The sequence below is a fragment of the Pelodiscus sinensis genome, chromosome 5, assembly GCF_049634645.1.
Source record: "Pelodiscus sinensis isolate JC-2024 chromosome 5, ASM4963464v1, whole genome shotgun sequence".
NCBI lineage: Eukaryota > Metazoa > Chordata > Testudines > Trionychidae > Pelodiscus > Pelodiscus sinensis.
Window position 1 is genome coordinate 119,880,826 of NC_134715.1, and position 22,340 is coordinate 119,903,165.

At 44.1% G+C, this 22,340-nt stretch overlaps 1 protein-coding gene across 3 annotated transcripts; it reads left to right on the forward strand.

The window, feature by feature from the left end:
- The first annotated feature begins 969 nt into the window (after positions 1–969).
- SLBP (stem-loop histone mRNA binding protein) lies at positions 970–21,789 on the forward strand. 3 transcript variants are annotated; one of them, XM_075930904.1, is made up of 8 exons: positions 970–1,067; positions 2,271–2,405; positions 7,670–7,774; positions 8,958–9,017; positions 9,311–9,442; positions 9,734–9,883; positions 14,103–14,187; positions 20,168–21,789. In XM_075930904.1, exons 1-8 carry the CDS (start codon positions 985–987, stop codon positions 20,282–20,284), a joined length of 867 nt encoding a protein of 288 aa, XP_075787019.1. In that variant the 5' UTR covers positions 970–984; the 3' UTR covers positions 20,285–21,789. The 3 variants fall into 3 exon arrangements, with proteins under 3 accessions (XP_075787019.1, XP_075787020.1, XP_075787021.1); XM_075930905.1 differs by lacking the exon at positions 970–1,067 and adding an exon at positions 1,074–1,232 and having other exon boundaries at positions 2,268–2,405; XM_075930906.1 differs by lacking the exon at positions 970–1,067 and adding an exon at positions 1,074–1,232.
- Positions 21,790–22,340: the final 551 nt, after the last annotated feature.

Here is a 22,340-nt window from a genome sequence, read left to right on the forward strand (position 1 = left end):
CGTGCCAATCTAGATGCGCTTTTGTGCAAAAAAGCCCCGATCGTCATTTTCGCAATCGGGGCTTTTTTGCGCAAAACAAATCTGAGCTGTTTACACTGGCCCTTTTGCACAAAAGGACTTTTTCCCCGAACGGGAGCAGCATAGTATTTCCGCAAGAAGCACTGATTTCAGACAATAGGAAGTGTTCTTGCGGAAATTCAAGCTGCCAGTGTAGACAGCTGGCAAGTTTTTCTGCAATGCTTTTGCGGAAAAACTTGCCAGTCTAGACACAGCCGTAAAGTTTAGATTGTTTGAATAAATCCAGCATGCCTCTAAGTTCTGCAAGCATCTTATTAGATATGATAGACTAGAGAACTGTTTTCAAATCTCCATCATCTTCACCTTTAGCGCTGGTAGAAAATGAGCAAAGGGCCAGTGTGTAAAGTAGTATAATAAATCCACAGAGGGCACAAAACACAAGTAGGATAGGGCCTACAAAATACTCTCATATGTTATCCTTCTGGAAAAACACAGGTTGCAATGCAGAGTTCAATACACTAGGGCTTATTTGAACTTGAAAATGAATACAGATTAAAGTTGGATGTGAAAGTAAGGTAGACAAGCTAATCTGAAACAACACCAGGTATGGACAAGCGCTGGCTCCTAGCAATGCAAGGTGCTAGCACCAGTCACAATGCTGCAACAATGCGGCCGCAGCGGGGTTCGGATTCTCCCGCCAACACGCCCTTGGGGGCGGAGCCCTTCACCAGAGACCGGGGAAGAGGTCGCGCGGCTCCAGCTGTAGGGCGAGCCCACGAGGGCACCCGTGGGGGGGGGGGAGGGACACAGAAATACGTTCCCTGTCCGAATCTCTATTTCCCTTGAGGTGCTGCGAGGGAGAGATCATTCCCCGGGGTGAAGAGGTATGTGTTGGAACCGGGGACTCTTGGCTTGAGACCGCAGATTCTTCCGCCTTCCATAGTCGCACCCCCCCCCCTCTCCTCGATGGTCGAACCCCGGACTCCCGCGCCTGCGCTCTCACACGAGGCGGGCGGGGCGCCTGAGTCGCGCGGGAGCGCAGCTTCCCGGTCAGTCTGCGCCTGGCGGGAGGCGCGAGCGGGGCGTATTTCGGAGTCTGCGGCAGCGACGCTCGCCTCTCCTCCCTCCCACTGTCTGCGGCACGAGCGCTGCCCCTCCCCCCCTCCGCGCGCCATGTCCTTCCGACAGAGGAGCCCCCACGGCGGCGAGAGCAGGTGGGCGGTGGCGGGGACAGGTGCCTCCGCTCCGGCAGCCGCCCGGGGTGCTGAGGCGGCGGCGCTCGGGCGGGACCCGCCTTTCCTCAGAGCGGCGGGGGCGCTTCCCGCGGTGGGCAGCGCGGCGCCGAGCTCGCCCGCCTCCCCTCCCCGGCCTCGCCCGCAGACGGGGCCTGGTGGGAGTTTGTCTCCGCCCCCGGAGCTGCGAGGGCGCGCGGGGCCGGGGCTCGTGAGCGCGGGCCGGGCTGCGGCATCGCGTCTCGGAACAGGATCCGTAGCGGGGCGCGTGTCCCGGCTCGCTGAGGGGAAATAAGTTGGGGGGGGGGGGGAGGAGGATAAAATACCCGCTCTTAGCCAGGGATGTAACATCCCGCCGTGCCAGCTACCGGTGAAACGTCACGGCTGGCCCGGGTGGCGATTAAACGGGGCTGCTCAGCCTGGCTCGGGTTAAGTGGGGGAGGGGACCGCTCAGTGGTTTGAGCATTGGCCTGCTACACCCAGGGTTGTGAGTTCAATCCTTGCGGAGGCCGTTTAGGAAGATGGGGCAAAAATGTGTCAGGGATGGTACTTGGTCCTGCTGTGAAGGCAGGAGACTGGACCCCATGACCTTTCAAGGTCCCTTCCAGTTCTAGGAGATGGGCAGTCTCCGTTAATTCAAAGTGTACCCGGTGAGTATTGCCCTTGGGTGCATGCTCGTCTCTAGCCTGAGCATGCGTTTCCAGTATGGGAACATCATCCGGTTAACCATTCACATCACCCGGCTTAGCATGCGATTCCTATCCAGGAGAATTAAGGGAGGTGCAGGTGTGAAAGATCGCCCCGGTTTGTAGAGCCCTTCCAGGAAGCTAGCATTTTCTGTGCAGATTTGGGTTTAGAAACCTTTCAGGGAGGAAAGGGGAGCTGCTGGGTGGGGTGTTGCTTTCAGGGTATAAGTGGTGCCTGTAGACTTGCTGCAATCTTGGTTGCATTGTGGATGTAAAAGGTTACAAAGGTGGCATGCAAGTTCCACTTGTTAAATATTGACTTATATCCCAGCAGCCCACAACATCCACCTCGTTGGTCTCAAGGAAGGAAACGTGGAGCAGATGGGAAACGCAGAAAGCCCAATGATTCGGATTCCTCTGTTTTTGATAATGAAAACAAGTATAAATCTTCTGACAACAGGTTGGATAGGTATGTGTAATAAAGGATTTGTCCATAGGGTATGCAGCTGAAACAGGCCTGCATTTCTAGTGGATGAGAAAACGTGAAACTGGCCAGTATATTTTCACTTTCCAGACCTCATGTGATATATCACTATATAGTAATTTTTAAAAAAACAACAAGTGGTCTGGTAGCACTTTTTAGACTAACAAAACATGTAAATGGTATAATGAGCTTTTGTGGGCACAGACTACTTCTTCAGATGACCTGAGGTTTCTTTTGTGAGGGCGAGTAGGGGAAAACCTCTATTAAAGTACTGGCAGGATGTAAAAACCAAGAAGTGAAAAACACTGTTTAGTGACTTCTTTTTTATCATGGTGTTACTTTACTGTGACAAATACAGAGGTAGCCCTTTTCTCTCCTGTTGTTCTTTGTTCACTAAGGCCCTGCTTGCCAGAAAGGCTGAATCAGCTTGTAGATAATTTAGTGTTGTGGGTCTGGGCATCACGTTACCTTATGGTTGAGATAAGAGAGCAGAGAAGAGGGGTTTGGAGTAGCGGGAGCCATTGCCAGGACTGGTTGCTTTAGGGCTACTACAGGATCAGGGAAACTTTCCAAGGAGCTACTTCTAGCTGTGCAAGAATATTTGGAGGGGGTGGATTTGAGGTCATATGTTGTTCCTTGTTCCAGCTGCTGCTACTTACCCTGGACCAAGAGGATGGGAAACATCAGTTGTTGGGATAAAATTAGAAAAGGTAAATTTGACCTGCATGTTGAGAGAGTCTTCATGGTGAATAAAGCATGTTAGGTTTTACAGTAGTCAAAAAGGAGATTGTGACTTCATTGATTTAAAATATTTAAGATTGGTCCGGACAGAGCACTGTACAACATACTGTAATGCCATAGATCCAAAGTTGCATGTTGTAGTGTAGTTCTGCAGCAGTCCTAGAGTTCAATTACACCAAAAGAAGCAAGTGTTAAGTAAACAGATTTTTCCTATCTTCATCTTGCTGATACTGCCTTTCTGTGACAGTTATATCCTCTTTTTTTTTTAATAATCTGTGTAATTGAATCAATACAGTAAATTTAAAAAGCTCTTGTGGAGAATAGGACAAAAAGCAATGGGCTTAAATTGCAACAAGGACAGTTTAGGGATAGACATTAGGGAAAACTTTCTGTCAGAGAGGTTAAGCTCTGGAATAAAATGAAGATTGTGCAAACTCCATCACTGCAGATTTTTAAGAGCTGGTTAGACAAATAGTTGTTAGGGATTGTCAAGATAATTACTCCTTCCAAGAGTGGGGGAACTGGAGTGGAAGATCTCTAAGGTACCTTCCAATCTTAAGGTTCTGTGTTGTTTTTAAAAAAAAATCCAACATGCATGATATGCACACCAAGCATGGCTATATTGGTATGAATTCAGATAGATTTTTCTAATCTTGAAACTACTTCTGTAAGCCATAGAGGAGTGCTCTGCAGACTGCCAATAGCCTACAAATAGTAGGGACCTTTGATAACTGTGGTTTCACACACTGCATAGAAACAGCAAAATTAGGCCTTTTATTCCAACTGCTGGGAGGTAGCAGTGCAGGTGTCCCTGGTTTTGTCTCCCCACTAAAGATACCTTTTCTGGTTGAGAGGTTAGTGAGATTGTCCCCTTCTGGAGAGAATCAGGGAGATGGCAGGCTGGTCCTATTGTAGAGGGCGAAGAGAATTTTTTTCACCTATGGACAGGGTCCCGGCAGCCACTGCTGCATTTATTTAGTTGGCAGGAGTTCAGTGGGTGGGAGGGTGGTAACTGACACAGTGGCCATTAAGAGTCCTGGCCTAGACCATATGTTGTCCCACACAGGCCTGCAGTGGGGGGAGACATCAAAGTGCTATCTCATGAGGAACTAAAGGATCTACACATCCCACCATAGCCAGCATAATAGTCTCTATTGCTTGGGACACAAGTTGATGGCTGAGGGTCCCCTATCCCAATAGAGTTATTAAGGTGGGGAGATAATTCTGCTGTGACTTTTTTTTTTTTAAAGGCAATCCCCATTCTGGGCCACAGTGAGAACTAGTGCTCTAAGAAGTAGTTTTGCATGAGTGGTAATGAACTATATTGTCTTTCAGCTCACCTGAAGAAGTAGATTTTGCCCACAAAAGCTTATAATTATCTGTGTATATAGATAGTCTCAAAGGTGCTACAGGACTATTTATTGTTTTTCAAGTTACAGATTAACAGTTACCCCTCTGAGACTTTATTTTGTCTTAATTGAACTTTTCTGTCTCTGATGTGGACCACTTCTACAGTCTTGTGTAAAATTTTGGATACCATGTTAGAGGAAAGATAAATTGTATAACTGCTTAGTTAGCAGTAACTGGAAAGCAAAGCCAGAAATATACTCAGCAGAGTTTAGGTAAAAGGTCAGATTTGCTTGTAGTGGCTTTTAATGTAATATACAGCATGCTTTCCCCCTCCCCCCCTTTCCTACCATACAATCTGTAGTCTTTAACTGCAGAAACTAGCATTATAAGTGAAAAGCTAAACTACTTGAATGTGGTATTATTCTCAAACATGAATGGTCATTGAGTACAGTGGGTGTGTCCCACATCCATTTAAAGGTCTTAGCTGTGCTCCATTTTTCAAGAAAGATGTTTCTTATATGGCCCTACAAACTCAATGTAACAGCTGAAAGTCAAGCTTTGTGGCTTCTCTATTGTTGGCACATCAGATTCTCTGACCTGTCCATCCCTATTGCTTTAAATCAATAGTTCCCAACTGCCGGGCGGGCTGTGAACCTCTGGGGGCCTGGGCTAGGGTACACAACTGTCAACACAGCTGTTGGAAAAGGTATGTTTTGCCCTGCCTCTCAGCCAACCAGCATTGGTCAGGGGTGGGAGTCTCCTGCCGCACAGGGAAGCACTCGTCCATGGCTGGAGGAGACCCTGCCCCTGCCCAGCGCTGGTTGGCTGATAGGTAGGGCAGGACAAGCCTCTCCCAAAAGCCGTGGCTGGAGGAGAGGTGCTGCAGTGTTCCCGAGCCCCCAGAACTGCCATGGCACAGGCAGCAGCACAGGGCTAGGTGAGGGTGATGGGGTAGGCATTGGGGCTCCAGGGGCGGGACAAGTGCTGGGGGGCTCTGGAGGCTGTGCTAGTAGGGGATGGCTATGGGGGCAGGGCTGGCACTGGGGGAGGCTCTGGGGATTGGGTGCAGTGGGGCTCTGGAAACAGGAAGCTGGTACTGGGCGGTCTGGTGGGGGAGCTCTAAGGGACAGCGGGCTGGCACAGAGGTGTTTAGGATGGGGGGCTGGCACTGGCGGGATCTGAGGACAGGAGGCTGGCACTGGGAGGTTGGGTGCAAGGGACTCTGGGAGGTAGAGGAGAAGTGGGGCTGTAGTGGTTAGGGCTGGCACTGGGGGCTAGGCTTTTAAGGGACTGATAATTGTTTGTTTGCATATTGATCATTTGCATAACAAATATGCAAATAAAACATTACCAGGCTGCCAAAAGCTATTGAATGAGTCTGCTGGTCCCTGGTATCAAAAACATTGGGAACTACTGCTTTAAGTTACACTTATATAACTCTATTATCGGCTCCACAATTTGTTGTTGGAAATGCCATAAAAGAATACAGATCACTCTCCTGTAGCTGTGTCACACTGTAAGAAGTGGGCTGTGCCCACGAAAGCTCATGATACCATCTACATGTTTTGTTAGTATAAAATGAGCTACCCGACCATTTGTTTGTTTTTTACTGTCTGGAGTGACTCTCAAAAGTGAGTGCTTACCTCAAGGGCTGACACCTGGCTCATGAGTAGGCCCTGGAGTCTCACTCTAGGTGCCTCTAGTCTATCTTGCTACCCAGACAAAGTGAATGTTGTGCTAAATGGTTATTAAAATAAAAAATCACGCCGGATCAGGTTTCTCCCAGTTCCAAGGGCCCACTTACACCAGAATGAGTTCTTGAGAGGTTAAAGCAGGTGAAATAAAACAATTTGTTTACAGAGTTTGTAATTCCAAAGGGTGTCAGTGATGTTAAAACCTTCCAATTGTCCAAAAGCCTTTCTGGAATACAGAGATTAATTCTCCTTCTTCTCATTGAGTTACTCTGTCCTCTTAGAATCAGTCAGTCCAGAGAGATTGGATCACTTCTTGAATCCTTATTTATAGCTCCTTTATTCAAAAGCAAGTTGACAGTATGTCTACTCACATGGGATTTTCCTTTGATGACCATGCCTGAGAAATGCATGTATACTTTTGACCCACGTGCATACGGGCCACTAGCTTTGAAATTAGCATTTTCTGTAAATCCTTAAATCTTTCATTAGCATTTCACAAGTTTTCCTTGATGGGTAATTACTGTGTAAATGTTTGCTGCAACATTGACAGGAGTAGATAAATGAAAACAGTATCAATGATACTCCACTAGCTTTTATGAAGTTTAAAAATCTGAGTACACACTTATACATATAACCATTACTATGAGATACACAAGTGAATTGATCTGAATGCCTTCCATCATGACCTGGTCAACAACCATCACAAGGTATAGAAGCTCTGCGCTGGTATGAAGCATTGAAATTTTTTTATTAGTGCACATTGGGTATGTGAATATGTACCTGAGGACTAGGGATGTTAGCGTGTACTTGTTTATGCAATTAACTGATAAGCCTGGGCTCATCAGTTAATCCTAATGGTTACATGCACACATACCTTTTGCTGCCTCTGAATCAAAGGCAGCGGGGGAGGGGGAGAGCCAGGCGCCACGGTCTGTGGAGCTGCTCCCTTCTACAGAGGCAGCAGCGCAGGGGGGAGGGAGCACAGGGGGGAGCAGTGCTTGGGGGAAGTGAGCTCTGTATCAGAGGCAGGGAGGGAAGTAGTGGGAGGCTTTTAAGTTAGCTCCCTGCGCGTGCTAGCTCCTGTTGAGCCACCTGCCCTCCTCCCCCGCTGCTGCCTACCACAGAGGCAGCAGCATGAGGGATTGAGGGACAGGCAGGAGCACCAGCTCCCACAGAGCTGCCTGTCCCCCTCTAAGGGGTGGGGTGGGGGGAAGGGAGCTCTTGCTCATGGGGAGCCGGCTTAAAAATTGGCTCCTCGCATTCACCAGCTCCCTCCTCCCCTTCCCCCCATGTAAACACATGTTAACACCTCTAGTGCATGTAGATACTATTGGATACACATAAGCACTACACTGAGTAAGCAGTTCTATTGAAAAATGCTTTAAATAGCCATCAAACTAGAGATTAATTATGTGGGGAAATTGAGATAAAATTTCAGTTGTATTCAGAGATTTTGTTTTTCAGCTTTACAACACCAGAAGGACTTGGGCCTCTTTCAAGATGTTCAGACTGGGGATCTGCAGTTGAGGAAGATGAAATGAGGACCACTGTTAATAAAGAAATTGCCAGGTACCATATGCTATGTATGATTGATGTTACAAAAGCAAATCCCTGTTCTTGTAGAATCATAGCTGCTTTTTTACATTCATAATTATAGCAGCACAATAATGAATAATCACTTATGACTATCATATCTAGGGGCAAATTCTGATATCTGTTCCCAGGCCAGCTTAGATTTATAGAAATACTAGACAAATAATGTTGTATAGTCGTTTGGAAGGACTGCCAGCAGATTCAGGATTGGCTTGCTCTTTGAACTTTATCCCATCCACTCCCTATCTGTTTGCATGGTAATTGCCAGGATAAGACTTGAGCGGGAGTTTTTAAAGACGAATCTTTAGATTACGAAAGAGAGAGGGACTCATTTTCATGATGAAAAAATGTTTACTGTGCACTGTTTGAACTTCTCAGATGATTAAGGTCAAGAAGGGACCAATATTGTAATTGTCTAGTCTGATTTACACATTGCAGATCACAGAACTTCACCTCCCCACTTCATTTTGACTTTAGTTACTGAAGTCCTCAAATTATGATTTAAAGATTTCAACTTATGGAGAATCTACCGTTTATGCTACATTAAACCTGCAAAATGACCCAGGACCCATGTTTCAGAGGAAGGCGAAAAAAATGCCGGAATCTCTGCCAATCTGATCTGAGGAAAATTCTTCAGCCTAAGGGCTGAAACTGGCCAATAGGAGCTGAGTGTTTGTACTGGAGCAAGGGCAGTGTGCAAAGCCCCCCCTCCCCCAGTGCCTGGGACAGAGAGCCTCAGGGAGCAGCCAGTTACCTTGGGTGGTCTGGGGCTGCTGGCAGGCAGGGGACAGTCTTGGGGCTGCTGGCTGGGAGCAGCCTAGGTAAGCACCTCCCTGCCAGAGCTTGCCTCGCACTCCTCCCCCTTGCTACACCCCAATTCCTTGCCCCAGGATACCACCCAAACCCTCTGCATCTCCCCCTCCAAGACCCTGCACCCCCTCTTACACTCCTCCCTCAGACCAGAATCCTCTCCTGCTTCCATACCTCCTCCTAGAGCCGACACCCTCTCCTGCACCCTAGTTCCCTACCCGGAGCTCCCTTCTGTACCTAACCCCCATCCCAGACCTTGCACTCTCTCCATAGGAAAGTGGGCCTTTGACCACTTACCACTTATTTGACATTTTAAACATATTTATATTGAATAAATTGTCTTCTGTAGATACAAAAGAAAGCTCTTGATAAATGAATTTGCAAGAGAAAGAAAGTCCTCTTCTGGAAGGTAAGTGTAAATTCATTTCTGGAGGTCAATGAAAAAATATCCTGCAATAGTTGTTTTTAAACTCCTTGCATGCCCATGATTTCCTTGTTGTAAATAATCAATTTGAAGTAATTTGTTTTCACAAGATCACTTTGTAACATGCTAATTCCACAAAATCTCAAGCATCCATTTTCAGAAACAAACCTAATTAGTACAGCAGGTGTAAGGATTTCTGTTGCGGGGGTGGCTTGTGTGTTCTGGTACTCACAAGAACTTAATGCAGTTTAACTCAAATCTAAATGTTTTTTCTTTAGTTCTGATTCAAAGGAATCCACTGTATCAGTAGAACTTGAGACAGATGAAGTGGTTCTGATGAGACGGCAAAAACAGATAAATTATGGAAAAAACACAATTGCGTATGACAGATACATTAAAGAAGTTCCAAGGTAAGTTTATTGTAAATTCAAAGAACCAGACATGTATAATACAATCATGTATTTGGTTACTTATTAAGCGTGTTTATAGACCAAACTTTCTGGGGAGGAAGTGGGAGAAACCTGAGCTGCACAAGAGTCAAACAGCTTAACTGTCTTGAATACTTGCATGGGTTTAAAACCAACCCAAAATACTCTGAGAATGGGATTTAATAGGCTTCCAGTGTTAGACAAATTCAGTCACTTGAAAGATTATTTGAAAAGCTATAGTGGAATTTTCATGACATTTTTCTGAATATATAGGTGTCATCGGGTCCCAGGGGTCCATCCTAGGACTCCGAATAAATTTAAGAAGTATAGCCGTAGATCCTGGGACCAGCAAATCAGACTGTGGAAGGTTGCTTTGCATTCTTGGGACCCTCCTGCTGAAGAAGGAAGTGACTTGCAAACAATGTATGTATTGATCCCACAATTTTTGTTCTAATATATTACAATTTTTTCAGAAAATGACTATGGATCAACTGACATCTATGTAATGTTTTAGTATATTCATCTTCAGCTTTTTCAAAGTGATTAAAGCAGTATTAAATGTTCACGCCATATAAACACGTTTCCATTTTTAGCTAAGTTCCAATTCAGATCACCTTCAATCAGAATGCTTAAGGCTCACCTGGCTCTCCATATTTAGTGAGTCTGTGGCTTCCATGTGCATTGTTTCCAAGGGTAACTTCTGTCTCATGTCCTTCTGGCTTCCTTTTGCTAAATTTGAGAGCTATGGCTTAGTAATAAACCCAAGAAGCTACTATTAAGGGCTTGAAGGCTCAGCCTATCAGAACCTAAAGCACATTCTAGTCAATAGATTAAACAAGCCCCGCTGTCACTATTATTTTATATCTAAATCACTGTTCTAGCACAACAACTTGGCAGAAGCTTCTAGATCTCATGTTCAGAATGGAATCATCAGGAGGCTTTTACTATGTTAACCAATTGTAATTGATAGGGCAGTCAGTTGCAGTTGATTCACATAGTTAACTCAAATTAATTGCAGATTTAATCACAGTTAATAAAATACTAATTTGTATATGTTTTTCTACATTTTCAAATATATTGATTTTAATTACAGCACAATACAAAGTGCGCAATGCTCACAATATTTTTTATTGCAAATATATACACTAAATGATAAAAGAAATAGTATTTCAGTTTTCTTCAAGTACTGTAGCGCAATTGTTTTATCATCAAAGTACCATTTACAGATGTAGACTTTTGCTATGTAACTGCACTCAAAAACAAAACAATATAAAACTGTAGAGCCTACAGGTCTCCATGATGTACCAAATTCTGTGACTTTACAGAGTTGCGGAAACAGTGATGATGTCCCTTGTCTCTGCAGATTTTGCTTCTTGTTTTGCTTTTGTTTTTTGGCAGGAACAGCTTACTTGCCCTTAAAATGGAAGGAGAAATTATCTGATACTAGCAGTGGTGAGGAGATAATTTTCTGAAACCGACAAAATGAACATAGGCCCAGTGTGATCTAAACTTAAGCAGAAATACATCTTCACAAAGAATCAATGTGTGTCATTCCTACTCGCATTTGTAAAGTGATTTTAGTGCAGGGGATTGAGTATAACCATGCTTAAAGTTGAAAACCATTTTTTTTGGCTCCGCTGTGTTGATGCTCTTTTCATACATTGCAGGAGAAGTAGGAAATGTTTAAAGTTCAGTTCCAATCAAGCACATACTAAGTTCCTAAAACAGTGTGTTTCAGCACCTTTATCCTATGGCACAAAATTCAGCTAGACTCTTTCAATCACAGTGAAGTCCACTTGGCTCTCTTCCCACTAAATTTGCCTTCCATAATGCTAGGTTCAAGTATCAGTATTGCTATCTTTGACAATTGCATTGCTATTCAGTCTCAGGAATTTAACTTAGTGCTTACCACTTATTTGGTTCTTTCCTAATAGCATGATTATCACCTCAGTTGGCCCCAGCAACTCCTCACCATAGTTCTTACTGTCCACTTGCTAGTGCCTTTTTGCTCTGAATGGTTCCCCTTGTGCTATTCTTGACACCACCTAGGCTATAAATGACATTTTTCTTTTTTTTCTGTTTACTTCAGTCCTAGCCAGAGGACTTTGAAAGCAATACTTAAATGGTGAATAGATTCCTGTTCATTGGAATCTGTTGACATTGGCAGTGTGAGTCAATAGTCCAAACAATTATATATCTCACCGTTTCAGTGATTTCAGATGTAACTTTGCGGGTAGAGTTTTAACCATGCAAATAGAAGAATAAAACAGCTTAACCCAAATATTTAGAAACTGCAGTTTCCATCGTTAGTACTGTTTGCTTGCTCTGTGCAGGTTGAGGTAATTAGCAAATAATACAGGAAATTGTCTTCAATCCAAACATCTGACACAATAATTGTTGACTGATAAAACCTGACGCAGTATGACAAAATATAAATAAAAGCCAAGGGACTCGTTATGGATTCCCAAAGCAATTAATAGTCTCCCAAATTTGCATGTAAGTAACTTGCTCAGGATCTCATAGAAAGCCTTTGAGATAGGATTTGAACTGAGTTGTACCATGCCATTGCCTGCCTTAATTAGAGTCCTTCTTTTCCCTTCCTGCAGTCCTCTGCCTTGTTCTCTGTAGATGTTCCTACTTCTCTAGAGAATGAGGGAGGGAACTTACAAATGGCTTTATTCACTACACAACCATGATTAATTCCCTCAGCACCATCCTGTGCGCTGTAGGATGCTGAATCTTGTGGAAGAAATAGTATGTGATCATGTAACTAAAGATTGTAATACAATGTAGGGATGTTAAATTTTGATTAATCAGCTAATCGAGTAGTCAATGGAAATCCTATCAACTGCTTGATTAGCTGATAAGGGGTGGGGTCTCTATCCTGGCTGTGCCTCTGCCTTTCAAATGTAGTAAGAGCCCCCTGTTGCACTTACCACATTTTAAAAGGCAGAAGCGCAGTAGTCGGAACACAGGGCAAGCGGGTATTGAAGTAGTTCCCCGCTCACCCTGTGTTCTCTGCTGCATTTCTGCCTTTAAAATGGCAGAAACCTTTGAAAAGCAGAGGTGCAGCAGTTGGGACCCAGAGCGAGTGGGGACTGCTTCAGTCTTAGCTTTTTTCAAAACTGATATTTCTGAGCTCAGGAAACACCTGACATTTCTGGAGAGACCATATTTCAGAAATGCGAACCATGGCTTCAGGAAAATCCCAGTGCTCTTTTTTTACTTACTTACTTTTATTTTCAGCTCAAATTATAGATTTTATGGCATGCCTTCATTATGTGGTAGGTATCCAGAATGTTGCCTGAAGATTAGAACCTCTCCAATCTGGCAGGCGGCACCTAGCTTTTATTTCACTCTTTCCCCAGTTATCTCAAAATCCTTTATAAAGAAGGTCAGTATTATTATCCCCTTTTCCCAGGGGAAGCTGAGGCGCAGACGCTAAGGTACCTGCTTCTGTGTTGGGGGAGGAAAACATTCTGTGCCTTGCTTTTGATGGCCTTCTATATACAATATCTATTTCTCTAAAAATCATTATCCGCACTAGTAACAGTGGCATGCTAGAATAGACATAGAAGTAACTTACTGCTATGCTTTCTAAATTCTGAGCAGAGCTAGGATGGGACTCTCTGGTTTGGTAATGTTCTAGGATCAGACAGTCCTGGTTGAGGCTCCCTGTGGCAGAGGGCTAGGAAGTGAGTGGAGCCTGCTGGAAGGCCAGCCAGGAGGCCAGCAGCTGGTCCAGACCTAGGGGTCGAGGTGGTAGCTGGAGGGCCAGATATGACCTTCCTGGTCTGGCAAAATCCCTCATACAGGACCAGTCAGGTCCTGAGGGTGCCACACCAGGGAGGTCCAACCTGTAGTTAAAATCCCAGTAGGCAGTAAAAGCTAGTTTTCCTACTATTTGTAGCTATAATGGGAACATTTAAGAAACTTCCTACAGAACAAATAGGGGAGTGTCTAACAGCAGAAAAAATAGACTGCTACTAGAAGGGGGGAAGGCACAAGAGATCGCTTCATTCACTAAATTCCATGAGCTATGGGGGCCAGTTTTTTTCCTGCTGGATCTTCCTGAGAGAGCTGCAGACTGCTGGCAAAACTACCACCTCTTCCCAGAGTGCTTCCAGCTTCCTTACTAATTTCTGTTTCTGCATATTGGAAGCCTTGAGAGTTGATAGTCATCCTCTCACCATTGGGTCATATCTTTTCAGGCACTCCCACCAAAGCTTAAAGGTTGCTAGAAGAACAGCTAGAACTTACCATGTTAATTGATAGAATTTTGCTTCTGACATCGTAAGAGCACACTGGTATTTTCTAGCATCCAGTAGTAATTGGGGTTTTAGATTAAACAAGCTCTGTTTTATCTTCAGTGTGACTTTGTGAGTGAGACATTCTTTAGTAAAACTCACATTATAATTTCAAACTGTTAAATTTACAAAATTGACCTCTGATTATGAACACACAAGATTATGAATTCCTAAAGTGATGCACCAAGTTCATTGCAAGCAATGCAGAATTATTTTTAACTGACTGAGTGTTGCGTGAGGTGTGCTTCCTAATAACTGTACAATAGTTAAGAGTGCATCATTGGGACACTTTAACTTGCTCTAAATCGTTTGTTTTGAATTGTTTTGAATTGTAGTACTCCTGTTGATCTTGGTGAGATGGAAACAGAATCCATAGGAAGTAATTCTACTGAATCTCAAGCAAGCTCTCAAGACAATTATGTAAGTAATATTTTGCCATAACCATTCAACTAAATTATATTTCAAATCAATAATTAGGGCTGTCAAATTATTTTTAAAAGTCACAGTCGCAAGATTAAAAAGGTCATGATTAATTGGTATTCTATTGTTTAACAGGGCGATTAAAATTTACTGGTTTTGGATTTTTACATTTACAAATATATTTTTCAGTTACAGCACAGAATACAAAGATTATAGTGCTCACTTTATATTTTTTTATTACAAATATTTGCATTGTAATAATGATAAAATGTCCTTTTTATACAAGTACTGTAGTACAATCTCTTTATCATGAAAGTGCATCTTACAACTGAATTTTTTTTATGTAACTTTTGTTTTTTAGTGCAAAGAACTTTTTAGCACTTACAAGTTGAAGCATGGAGGGGCGTATGAATGTTTAGCATATCTGGCACATAAGTACCTTGAAATGCCAGTTGCAGTAGTGACATGAGTGCCTGTTCTCACTTTCAGATAAGTGTAAATAAGAAGTGGGCAGCATTATCTCCCATAAATGTAAATAAACTTATGTAAACAAACTTGTTTGAGTATTGCTGAACAAAAAGTAGGACTGAATGGACTTGTATGAGGTGAATTGAACTTTTAAAAATCTTTTTACATTATAAGAAAGTGAGCACTGTACACTTCTTGTAGTGTTGTAATTGAAACAAATGTATTTGTAAATGTAGACAAACATTCAAAGCTATTATAAATTTAAATTGGTATTCTATTAACAGTGTGATTAAAACTGTAATTAATCACAACAGTTTTTTAATCTAATTGATTTGGCTTGCATTAATCACTTGCAGGAACTGTGGTGAAAGCCCTCTTAATGATCAACTTTTTGCTACTTTACAGATAACATTTCCTAAAGTGTGAGGAGGTTCTTTGAGTGCTTGCTCACGGTTATTTCATTCTAGGCGTGTGGGTACCCGTGTGTGCGGTCATCAGAGGCTGTGTCTAGACTACATGCCTCTATCGTCAGAGGCATGTAGATTAGACACATGGGCAAAGTCAAATGAAGCCGCGATTTAAATGATCGCAGCTTCATTTAAATTTACATGGCTGCCGTGCTGAGCCGACAAACAGCTGATCAGCTGTTTGTCCGCTCAGCACGCTAGTCTGGACGCTCCCCTGTTGACATCAAAACCCTTTGTCGGCAGCCCCATTATTCGTGGGATGAGGTTTGCTGGGGCTGCCGACAAAGGGCTTTGATGTCGACAGGGGAGCATCCAGACTAGCGCGCTGAGCGGACAAACAGCTGATCAGCTGTTTGTCGGCTCAGCGTGGCAGCCATGTAAATTTAAATGAAGCCGCGATCATTTAAATCGCAGCTTCATTTGACTTTGCCAAAACAACAAATCTACATGCCTCTGCCGACAGAGCCATGTAGTTTAAATGTACCCAGAGATTTTTGCCTTGTATCTGTAGGCTCGACCATGGCACCCCTTGAGTGCCATACTCATGCACTGGTATATCAGGTGTTGCTGGTCCTATGACCTGTCAGTTCCTTATTGACTATGGTGCTTAGAGAACCTTTCCTTACTTAGCAAGGGCTAGCAGTTTTTTGTCTTGCCTTATACATTGTTTCTCAGTAGTTAAGCTTAAGTAGCTGTTAAGTCTCATAGTAGTTAAGAGTCCCAGCATTGATTCACCACAGGTGGGACATGTCCTGGTCTCCCAGGTTTATGTAATGTGCTGACTGTAGCAATCCTATGCTTGTAAGTGACCCCCCTCCATAGCAGTTGTCTCAACTGCCTGGGGGAGGCTCTTGTGAGACAAGTGCCATATTTATAAGAAACTTTTGGCTTCTGAATGCAAAAAGAGTAGGATATTTGGTTACAGGCTCTCTTTGTGCAGTCTGCCCTCTGAGTCATCCCAGCAAGCATCTCTGAGCATGTTGGCATCACTGTGACATGTCTCTGGCACTGGGATCCGCCTAATACTGATCTCTGTCACTGGGGTCTATAAAGAAGGCGAGGAAGCTGACTGTCTGGCACTAGGGAAGACAAGCCAGTGGTTATTAGACAAAAGACATGCTTCTGGTCACCCTTCTGAGCCATGCAGTTGTGCTTCTCTGGTTGGAACCATTAGTCCAGCCGTGGCCAACCTGAGTCGCATGCTGCTCTTCTTCTCTTCCTCTTCTCTCTCCCTTCCCCCTCCCCCCCGGTGGCTTGTAAGCCACCCCCCCCCCCTTCCCCTGCACTCCCAAAAACAGCCCTCTCCTCCTGGCTCCTTGTCCTGACCTGGGCAGGGGATCTGTCTGGTGCGGCCATGAAAGACGAGAAATGAAGATGGCGTCGGGAGCCTTCTGTGGCCAAAATGCCTCAAAGGCAGTCCTTTTTCTTTTTCTTGACTGCTTTGCCCCAGCACTTCGTGCTGGATCCACTGCTATCTTGGCTCTGTGCCCAGAATAGGTTGACCACCCCTGCATTAGTCTTTTGAAGGGTCCTCCTCCAACTCCTAAGAGACCAGTATGAGCAGTGAAGAGAGCAAAATCCTTCATGGCACCCACGCCTTTGCGTGCTCCCCCAGCATCGAGAGCAATGGCTTCCGATTGCACCACCGACACTGCATGTACTGCAGGGTTCAGCAAAGACTCCCCAAGAGGGGCAAGCCAGCTGCTAAGACTCTTCAGAGATCAGTCAATCCCTTAAAACAATGACATGCTCTCCATCCCACAGAACATTGGAGTCATTGCCCAGATTGTCACAGCTTACCCTCCTTCACTGGTACTATAATCATGGTCCTGCCACCTGAACGTGGATTTCTTGGGGCGAGGGGATGGCACCAGTCTCCATTCTGTTGGCACCTGTTACCTTCTCGATGCTGGGTCTGGTCACCTATACTGTGGGAACACTCTCCATGGCACCTGTCCCCGTATTACCTCTACCACTCTCCTCTCTCTGGGTACTGGTTTCCAGCAACAGCTATGGTCTCCAAACAGACTCAGGTGTCAATGATGTCACTGTGGTCTCCGGAAGTGAATTCCTCTGGTATGGAAGGGAAATTCAGCCCTTGGCCTAGATCCCAGTGGCATGAATGGACACCCAAGGTCAACAGTGTTGGCATAATGGCAGCCCAGCCAATAGGTGGTGTAATGGCTTTATTGGAAAGCATGGGTAATGCCAGTCATGGCAATACCTCCTTCACTCTGTTCCTCTGCCACCACCTTGGAACAACTACTGACAGCGCTGGGCTCGATGCAAAAGGTGTACACAGAGGCAGAGGAGGCTGTGCTTGTTCCAGAGCCTTCCTCCTTCCCAGACTGCTTAATGTCCTTTGAGCTTCTGCCCCAACCAGTCTTGCACAATGCATGATGGTGTCCTCAAGATTGCCCATCTGGCGAACTCCTTCCTGCAGCCCTCCCACTTCAAAACAGGTTGAAAAGAAATACTTTGTTCTGGCCACCGGGTTTGAATAACTTTATACCCACCCTGTCCCTGGCATGCTGGTTGTTTCAACAGCCAATGAAAAAGAGAAACTGGGGCATTCCAACTTTGCTCCAAAAAACAGAATCAAATGACTGGATTTGTTTGGAAGGAGAATTTATTCCACAGCCAGTTTGCAGTTTTCGGTGGCAAACCATCAAAGCCCTCTTAGGCTGATACAATTTTAACTTATGGGATTCCCTTTGTAAGCAAAAGCTTATTGGACAGTCGATACACTAGTGGGCTATTTGCTTCCCCCCACACCCTTTACTGCCTCTATGAGAAAGTGGCAGCAAGGGTGGGGAAGAGGAGGGGAGGCTTCAGAGTGGCAGCACTGTGTGGAGCCAGAGTCAGCTGGGGACTCCCCTGCTGACCCGGGCTCCACATGGCGCTGCTGCTTTGAAACACCGCAGGGAGCCCCATGTGGCATTTCAAAGCAGCAGCGCTGCTGGTCCCTGGCTCCATGGTGAGTTTCAGAGTGGCAACTCCCCACTGCCCAGTGCTCTCTGCATCACTTTTGCCTTTGAAGTGTAGCAACAGCCTCAAAGGCCAGGCTTCCTTATAGACTAATCAAATAGTCAAGGCAAATTGCATTGGCTATTCGATTAGCCTATTAATCTAAATTTAACACCCCTACTTTCCAGATGGTGTGGGATATGGCAAACCTAACAGCCAGGATCATCTCAGCAGTGATAGTAATGAGGCACAGCTGGCTTCTTACTTTCTCCTGCTGCTTTCCTGGGAAGTTTCATTCCTGGTAGTGATAACATCGGCCCTCAAGGTGTCTGAGATCAGGGCTCTTACTTTGGAACTTCCCTATACAGTCTTCTCCAAGGACAAGGTTCACTTCCATCTGCATCTAGTCTTTCTCCAAGATTCTTTCCTAGTTTCATGCTAGCCAGGACACCTGTTTACCCGTATTCTTTCCCAAGCCTCATATCAGAGGAGCACTGCAAGCTTCACACTCTGGAAGTCAGGTGGGTGCTGGCTTTGTGCATAGATAAAGCCATGGGTAGACTATGCAAAAGTTGCAAAAGTTGCTTGTGGTGGTAATGGACAGGATGATAGGTTGTTCAGTGTCCTGTTCAGAGGATCTTTTCCTAGATCTCTGCCTGTATCCACTACTGCTATGAGCTGGCAAAAATGCCTCCGGCAATCATGACAAGCATGTTCAACCAGGGCATGGGTGTCATCAGCCTCCTGACACACGTTCCTAACCAAGAAATCTGTTGGCCTGCAATCAGTTCGTCCACCCTCACGTTCATGTCTTATTTTCTGACCCAGCAAGCTGGTGGTGATGGTGATGGTGATGGCTTTGGCAGAGCTGTGCTGCAGGATACAAGGCGTGAATTCTGAGCCCACCTCCTGCTTATGAGTCACCTAGAATGGAATTAACATAAGCAAGCACTTGAAGAAAAAAATGATTCTTCATCTTTTTGTAACTTGTTCTTCAAGACGTGTTGCTCATGTCCATTCCATTACCTGCCCACGTTACCTGTTGTCGGAGTTGTTAACAAGAAGGAACCGAGATGGTGTAGAGCCAGTGACACCTGATAAACCAGTTCGTGAGCTCCGCACTTAAGAGAGTGCCGTGGCAGTATCTTACAAATACTGCTAAGGCAAAAATCTGTGAAGATCCCTCATGTGGGAACATGCATGCCTAGAATGGAATGGACATGAGCAACACATTTCAGAGAAAAATAGTTACAAAAAGATGGGTAACCAGTTTTTGTGGATTTCCTTCCCTTGCTGCCCTGCCGCCCTCCCCCCCCCCATTACTCACGGGTGTCTGAACAAACCATTTAATTGTTCTCCAGAGTCTTAAGTTTTCATTTAAAGGCTTTAGCTGTATGGCTGTGAAGAAACTCCTGAAAATAAGACCTAAGTATAGCTAATCTAGGAATGTCTGAATTTGCAGAGATCCTGAAATAGTACTTCAGTGGAGCTAATTCAGAAGCCATTGATATTTTAAATATTAACATTAAATATTCACTTTTCAAAGCACATAAGAGGAACATATGTGAAAGACATGACCTGCTGAGATCACTCTTTTTGGGTATGCCTTTAACAACAACTGAAGGTTGAAATGGGGCATAAGACTGGGTCAGTCACAGATTCTGTGATTTTTATTTTTTTTACAAAACTTGCATGACTTCCTCAAAATTCCACTAATTCAGGCCTTGGGTGGCAAGCAGTTGCCCTCCTAACTCCAGCCCTTATGTATATTTGGTAACTTATTGTTTAATTCCTATGTCCTGTCTGAAATTTTCAATAAAAATGTATGCCAAAATCATAGCCCTAGGCATAAAGAGTTCAATTTTCATAAGTCTTGTGAAGGCTGAAGCAGCCAAAAATGACCTCTTGAGCAAAGAACAGCAGTAAAGAAGGTCTTGCGTTCTGTACAGTCTTGCCTCCAAGTCTCTCTTCTGATGTAGTACTGTTTCTATAGAGCTTTAGAAAATTGAGATGTATTAAGTAGATGAGGTTCACGCTGATCTTAATTTCTTAATCACTAATGTAACTTTATATTCCAGGACACCTTTTCTGGCACTCCCACCAAGGTTAGGCATGTTGACTATCAGGTGGAAGGTGAATTTGACTTGGAAGCGTGTTTGAATGAGCCACTTAAAGACTTCAGTACTGTGAGCTAAATGGTTCTCTGTGCATACTCTTTTAAGGGAAACATTTTAAAATTTTGTGAACTGATATCTTGATATTCTCAAACTGGATGTTGTTCCCTACCTGTCAGTAGTGCAGAAGCTTAAGCAAGTTAAAGGGCTGTTCCCTAATTTGTGGTCTCTATATTTTCTGGACCAAATATGTAAAGAATAGAACTTAAGCTGTGTAACTCCTCTTTGAATTCTAATTTAATGTATATCAGATGGTTTTACAAGACTACTTTTTTATAATTTTCAAAACATTGAACTGTTCATAGAGTACCCAGCCAAAAGCAACGCTACTACCCTCCAGAAAACTGTTCTGTAAAACTTCAGGTTGTCATTTGTTTCTCCATAAGTTAGCTTGTTACTTAAGCACTCTGACAATCCATAGAGCAATTTATCCACCATAGGATAAGCAGGTGTGGTTTGAGATTTTGTACACTGCCTTGGTGAACTAACTCTCCTGCAAATCCTGCCTACAGGGTCCATGCCCTCTCAATAGATAATGTGAAATGTGTAGTTTCACCTCTAAAATCCAGGACCTTCTGGTCTAGCAACATCTGTGATTTGGAAGGCCACAAATATTGCTGGACCAGAGAACCCAGGCTAGCCAGGTTCAGGGGCTGGGATGGTGGTGGAGAACGTAGCCACGCCCACCTGGAGGCAGCAGGGCTGGCAGAGACCGGCAGCAAGGACCTAGCTAGACCAGCAGAGTGGGGAGTGTAGCCCCATCCGGGCCAGACACAGCAAGGCTGGTGCCCAGGAGTGCAGCCTGGGCTAGCAGCAAGAGCACAGCCCCAGCTGGAGTCAGCGAGCTGGGGAGTACAGCTCCAGCAAGGCTGGGGGCAGCAGGCCTGTGGCAAGGAGCAGGGTGGACCTCCCCTGATCTGGAAAACTCTTTGACTGCTTAGGTCCCAGGGGTGCCAGCTCATGGAGGTTCCACCTGCAACTACAATAACCTATAACAACTTCTAGTTCGTTATTGGTCTGGACCAGATACTTGAGCTATTGATTTGGAAGTGTGGCGGGCTCTGTCCTTGTTTCCTGCATCACTGAACCTCTGACATTTTCCTTAATCGGTAAAGATATTTGTGTAAGTGGTTTTTCCATATGACATGGTTTTCCTTTTGACTGATTCATTAAAGTAAATTCCTCTCATTTGCAAAAGATTATTTTACAGTGGTGGGAAAGGACATAATATGCAACATTTACTAAAAAAAAAAAAGCCTGAAGTGTGGCACTGATGCATTAAGGAGCTGTAGCCTAAATTTGGTACCTGTAAATAGTTATGGGTAGACATAAGTTGTCTAACACTTAGAGAAAAATAAACAATATATCCAGGGAAAGCGCTTGATTTGTATTTGCTGATTTTATTGTAAAACTGTTGTAAATGATAACTTTGTACAGACATTCTGCTGAAAGCAGTTAATGTTGCTATTGCTTTTGTATTGGATAGTGTTGCTAAAAATAAAAATACATGTGTCTTAACTTGTAAATTTTTCATACTTAATCATTTTTTTCTTAATGTTTTCCTTATGGAGGTAATAAGCTTTCCTCAAAGTAAGACTCAAATCTTAGATGCATACTATGCCTAAGAAGAGCATGACTGCTAGAGATGTTAGGGGAGGAAGTGGTCTAGAGAGCAGAGCATATGACATTATTCCCTCTCTGTTTGCCTCCTTTTTGTATATGATATTAAGATGGGAGAAAGGTGGAGTATGACTTTTACTGTTCAGGAAAATGGAGTTTTCTGCTTCATGGCATCTGCTATGAGGACTGAAGTTCTAAGTATCTTATTCATAGTTAGTAATAGGGTCTCTTGTTTTAGTGGCTGTTGAGGAAAGATCCAGAGAGCAAGAGCTGCTAATAACACCAAGGGAAAAGCCCCCTAAGACTGGATCTGTTCATTAGTAAAGTCTATTCTGCCAATATCCAACTGTGCATTGCCAACTACCAGGAACATCCAGCAAAATACAATTATCTGCACTAAAACAAATTGTTTTAGTATTTGGAAAAAGTTAAAATCCATCATGCCACAGACTAGAGC